Genomic DNA, 5,667 nt, shown 5'->3' on the forward strand with positions numbered 1-5,667 from the left:
CAGTAAGACCCAGATGAGACAGGCTGACCCCTACCACCCCAAGTTACAGATATCCCAGCTAATCCCTGAGTGGGTTACTTGTTTGCTTAGCTTAATTCAGAGGGGGAACTCAAATCGTTCCCAGACTTAACGTTGGATAAAACCTGGGAGGAAATGTCTTACCATGGCTCCCTCGTCTTCAAACTGGGCATTGATTGAGATAAGAGGCACCAAAAGAGCTCAGACAGTATGGTTATTATTTGACTGACGTCATTTAGAAAGAGGCTCGGTCTCTTCTGGAAATTTTACTGCACATAGACAGACAGACACCACATCTCCAAGTTTGTTGGAATTTTGAATGTTGATGTTGGACCACGTCCTTTTTAATAGAACAGTTAAAAATAATGTGCAATGGTCACATTATTCAGATTTTTCATTGTCTTCTGAGATATGATGTCTCCTTTGGAAGAATTAAAGACAGGACAAAGTTTCAAATAAAGTCATAAAATATATTTCTGAATATTTCATTCAAATATACAAAAACTAAACATATGAAGTGATCTCATCAAAGAGCAACAAATGTATGAAATTAAATATATGACTATACATCTATTAAATAGCCGGAGAGACACGTCTCCTTTCAACAGTATGTACAAAAGCATTCTTTTCAGAAGTCCAGTGGTGTTGGGTTAACAGTGGTCAGTGAAGTCGTCAGACACGTCAATATCCACGTCTGAGTCGGAGAACTCCTCCTCACCTTCATCTCCGTGGCCTTGAGACCCAGGACTTTTCGGCGGAGCAGCCAGGCCCAGTTTGGCCAGCTTAGCCTGCTGCTGCTCCAGACTCTGTTTGCGCCACTTGATGCGTCGATTCTGGAACCAGACTTTGACCTGAAGAAAGCACGGTGCTCGTTAGAACCATATTTAGGGAAAGTGCCAACGTGGTTACGAGAAAAAAACACTTTACAAACGTCTTAAACTCTCACGATGTTGTGTAAAATGCATTTACCTGAGCTTCTGTGAGGTGTAGAGCCGAAGCCAGAAGGAACCTCTCGGATCCGACCATGTACTGCTGCCGTGCAAACTCCTTCTCCAGCCGGGATAGCTGCTCGCTGGTAAAGCTTGTGCGCATCCTTTTTGATTTCCCACTTTTGGTTTTGAACGAATGCAGGTCTGCGTTGACTTTGGACATTGAAGCTGCAAAAAAGAAATGGCGCATTTAATAACTCTGTCACGTGAATATGGTTAATCGTTGACATCCACGGTTATCTGTGCGCTGCACGTCCCATTAAAGGATCACAGTAACTCAATTTACCTTGCGTGTAAAACGATGCGCGACAAGGTGACTGGCAGGTGATGGGAGGGCAGCAGTAGAACGAATATCCAGGAGATCGATATCCAGGTTGCGTGTGAATAGCAGAGTGCAACATGTTTGCAGAGCAGTAAGGCGCTGGTGTTATCGGTAAGCTTATGTGTCCCGTGAGAGGAATAACTGGAGTGGCTGGTTGCGTTGGGCTAGTCCGGCCGCTGGCTGTATCCTCCGGTTTGGCGAGCAAAGCATCAATAGTGAAAGACTTCCCACTTGGAGGCTTCGTCGATGAGGCGCACTGGCTCCCCTGGTACGGTGGGTACAATGATGCTGATGCGTAATTACGCACGGGGTATCCATAAGCTCCTACTGGTAAGTTCGGCACTTGCATTCTGCCAGATGTTCCAACAACGAGGAAAAATAACAAGACGTTGCTCCAACTGCAGCAAGAAAGTGATTGCTGTTCCTCTGAGACGGCTCCTCATTTATACTCCTCCCGGACACAGAGGTGTCAACAACCCCCTATGGATCTTTTGTCTTTCTGAGTAGCAGATGAGAGAAACGAACATGCCGACAACGTATCCAATTAATTGGTGGAGTAGTACAAGCTGGGATTGTCAAACATCCTCACCCTTTGAATGACGAGGCTTTTGAAGAGTCGTGGGGGCTGGGAACTCAAAGAGAATTACTGGGCTACAAATTCTTGCATGGATCTTAAGTCCAAATGTAATCATTACTGCTGAGAAAGCCTTGATGTTACCAAATCATCTTACTTGGAGCCTTTTAAGTCGTGGCTGGCCGACAGATGCTTTAAGCAGCGTAACAAGTCCCCTTCACTATCGGAGGCCGATTAGAAGCTCCGCCGAAACTGTGGGCTCATTTAATTTGGTGCCTCTTTTTTTAAATCCAAATTTACGGCTCATATTCAGGTTTTTAATTTGTCTCAAGTACTTGTAAATCAGGACGCGCTCCTGTATGTAAACACTCCATAATCTTTTTCCTGTATAAAATGAATGTGCTCCGTTCCCAGAGTGTGCATTTTAACAGCAGTGGTGTCGCTCTTAAAATGGAATAACGGCTCTGCAAAACCGAGGCGTCAAATTCAGCGGCTCGGGGGTAGTGACAGAGTTGTGCCACTGGTTTTACCGAACTGCCAACTCCACTAATCTCAGTCACTGTGTTAATCCACAGGTTGATCCAGCCCAATTATTTGGATGCCCTGGCTGGGAAAGTCTCTGGCTCTGTGTGAATCCTAAAACACTTCAAGTTGGTCTAAAGCCTTAAATCTGATGTGAATTTCTCGTTTTGCGCAGGGAATATCGACCTAAAACGTTTTACGTACGTTTCTCTTTGTTCTTAAAGATGAAGCGCGGTGCGGCTTCTTTAAAGGAAGTGATTTGCTTTCTTACACCACCGGAGGACAAAGACATACTCTCTTTCAACTTGGATTATTGCCAGCTCTGCAAACTTTCCAGGCTCATTTCCATCATTTGGAAGTGGCAGAGAGCGTCTCCAGAGCCTTAAGTAACTGTTAAAACACATTTAAACAGCGAAGCGAAGCGCTCACTCCCTTTGACCTCCGTGCGTTTTATTTATTCTCTTGCGCTGACACTAGAATGTCTAATGAAGAGGACAAACACCGAGCTTCTCAACTTGGCCTCAACAATGAGGCCGCATCTTCTGATGCGTCTACACGCAGACCACCCACCCCATGGCCCGTGTTTACTAGCGTGCACTGTAGAAATTCGCTGCCCTGTCAAGTCATTTAATTCACATTTCCTCTTGAAACCCGTTATTAAACATCAAGAATTTACACCGAAGAATAAAATTACGGATGCTACTAAGTTCACATGTTTGAAAAACTGCAAATAAAGCGCAGTGTAATTAGATAATCAGATCATATGACAAGCTTCGGAAATTAGTTTTTATTAAAAGTGGGATTACGTTTTTCTTTCATATTTTTAATCATGAATATAAAATTAAACAATTAAATACAGTCAGTTATTCTATTTTGATAAACCTAATTGCTTTGGTGCCATTTTAAGGCAACACCAAGGTTTTTTGCTGTTTTTTATATTTGGGATGATGATTGGACAAAGCTTTATATGTCAGGGTTTCCTTAAACTCTGCCTACATGTGGTGGGCATTTTTCTTCTGCATGAACAAATACTGTTCATTTACACAGTATTCATAGACTGTTCATGAATCAGTTTGGGGAAGAAAAAAAAACTATTTGCAACCTTAATTTTCACACCAAGTAGGGTGAAGACTGAAAAGGCAAATGTTGTTATTTTTAAGATAAGTACATGGTCTCCATCTGCACATCTGAAATCCACTTGACCCATATTTTGTTATCACTATAAAGGGGGTGAGGGGGGGATGAAGGGATGAAACCTCCGAAACTGCTCCTGTGGGTTCTTTAAGGACAGATCTGCAGCGTAGTTACAGTAAAGGCACCATGCCCTTCTTGTGTATTGGAGCCAGACAAGGAATACACAGATCATTGTCCCAGAGTGTCCTCTTTTCATAATAATGACCTGAGAGGAGAAAGAGAGCTATGGGGCCACTCACTAATGGCTCTATGGGCCATCCATCCCAAATGAGGCTCTCACCATAAGCCTGAAACTCCTCATAAGTACTTCACTCATTTGGTATTTTTTTGCATACAAGTAAAATAGACCCACATTTTTGGCCACTTCTCAGGATTTGTTGCACTTTTAGGGACGGCGCAAAAAATTTTTGAAGTTTTACATTCAAACATTTTCATTTTGAAAATATCCCACTGTGACTGCTCCTGAATCAACTCACTGTACAAAATAACAAAGGTTAAAATCATGTAAAAAAAGATGCAGTTATGCTGTGCAAACCCAATGATGCTCACATACTCTCCTAGACTGAAATACATTTAAGCAAGCAATTCTGACACATGTGATTCAATGTCCTGTTGACTTGCAATCAAGAAGTCTCTTTGTTTTTTAATTTACAGAAATTCTCCTCACAAGTGTCCTTTCAGAAAATCTCTGATTTGGGATGAGATAAATGCACTTTGTGTTTGAACAGAGGGCTGTACAGACATTTTAAAGAATGTTTAAAGAATGTACGGAGATAGATCTGACCAGCTTTTCTTTTCAGTTATTATTTCGTTGAGTATAACTATTAACTAACTTTGACAACTATTAGTTACATTCCCTCAGTGAGTAATAACATCTTTATTTGAAGAATAAAATGCAGGCTTGCAAGCAAAGATGAGTTTTTGCACTAATTTTGCCATTTTTATCCTGAATATCCTACGAAGTTCGTTATCCCAAGAGGATAAATTAAAATATTCATAATATATTTGACCTATTCAATGCTTAGTAGCTGAGAAAAAAACAAATGTAACTATAACTGACTATCAGTGTTAATAGCAAACATGTCCCAGCAAATATCAGGTGTCTAAACTCGTCTCTGCATATAATGTAAAAATCTTATAGCTAGCACATGCAAGTCTTCTATAAAATGATCAAATATATAAAAACATATATATTATACAAAAGTTCCTTTATTCCTGGAGTTCTGGCATTGTGACAGAGTGCTGGAAAATTAACAAGAAACCCCTAAGCTTTGTCACCCTTCAGCCCAATTCACACATGATTGAATGAAACAAAAGCATAGGGAAACACTGTCATCATTATTGTTATTGAGGTGAAAGGGGATTGTGTTTTCACCTGCCCGACGCATTTAACAGGCACTGTAATCTCGACCTTTTCCTGTCCATGGACATCCATTGCTAATGAGTTTATGAAGCCATTTACAGAACGATCCACCCTGCCTCTGTCACCTCGCTGCTGTGCCCGAGGAGTCATTACTGAAACCTGCTTGGTCTTGGCCCTCACCTTGATTATGAATGGGAGTCGGTAGAGGGCCAGGTAGGGCCTGTCTGGCTCTAATACGCATGGCAGGCTTTGAGGTGGGCAGGTTTATGTGTGACTGTCTTTTTTTTTTAAACATGTCAGCCTGGTTGGACCTTGGAATGAAACCCCTGCTCAGAAGCTGCTGAATTAAAACGATCTTCCACTTCTAAGCCTCTGCTTAATTTCTTGAGGTGCACTAGTCATCCACATTATAAAAGTTTAAGTGTATGAACTTATGGAGATCTTTGAAAAGATTTCCAAACGTCCCAATAGGCAAGATGGAAATACCCAAAAAGGAAATACGTATCCTCCATGTGCAAGATGAAAGTAATCACTACAAATTAGTTTAATTTTGCATAAATTATTAATCACATCTCAATTTACTGAATGACCTTTTGACATAATCTCAGAGTTTTGAGTCTGACCTTGACCACGCTTCAGTTAAAGTGCAGAGATTATAAATCGTGCACTGGATTATAATATGCAA

The 5,667-nt window shown here is 41.3% G+C and overlaps 1 protein-coding gene across 1 annotated transcript; it reads right to left on the bottom strand.

The window, feature by feature from the left end:
* Positions 1-606: 606 nt before the first annotated feature.
* noto (notochord homeobox) lies at positions 607-1,713 on the bottom strand. Its single transcript, XM_067480546.1, has 3 exons — positions 1,294-1,713; positions 988-1,175; positions 607-869 (listed from the first exon to the last, which is right to left on the bottom strand). The coding sequence occupies exons 1-3, from the start codon at positions 1,676-1,678 to the stop codon at positions 669-671; spliced, it is 774 nt and encodes a 257-aa protein (XP_067336647.1). The 5' UTR covers positions 1,679-1,713; the 3' UTR covers positions 607-668.
* Between the last annotated feature and the right edge of the window lie 3,954 nt (positions 1,714-5,667).

The sequence above is a fragment of the Channa argus genome, chromosome 16, assembly GCF_033026475.1.
Source record: "Channa argus isolate prfri chromosome 16, Channa argus male v1.0, whole genome shotgun sequence".
In the NCBI taxonomy this organism is placed as follows: Eukaryota; Metazoa; Chordata; class Actinopteri; order Anabantiformes; family Channidae; genus Channa; species Channa argus.

Bases quoted from the DNA above. Each gene is read 5' to 3' on its own strand.
- noto (XM_067480546.1), bottom strand. From the start codon at position 1,678: ATGCAAGTGCCGAACTTACCAGTAGGAGCTTATGGATACCCCGTGCGT. The intron at 1,176-1,293 runs GTAAATTGAGTT...TCTTTTTTGCAG, and splicing joins CGCATCGTTTTACACGCAAG to CTTCAATGTCCAAAGTCAAC. The intron at 870-987 runs GTAAATGCATTT...TGCTTTCTTCAG, and splicing joins TACACCTCACAGAAGCTCAG to GTCAAAGTCTGGTTCCAGAA.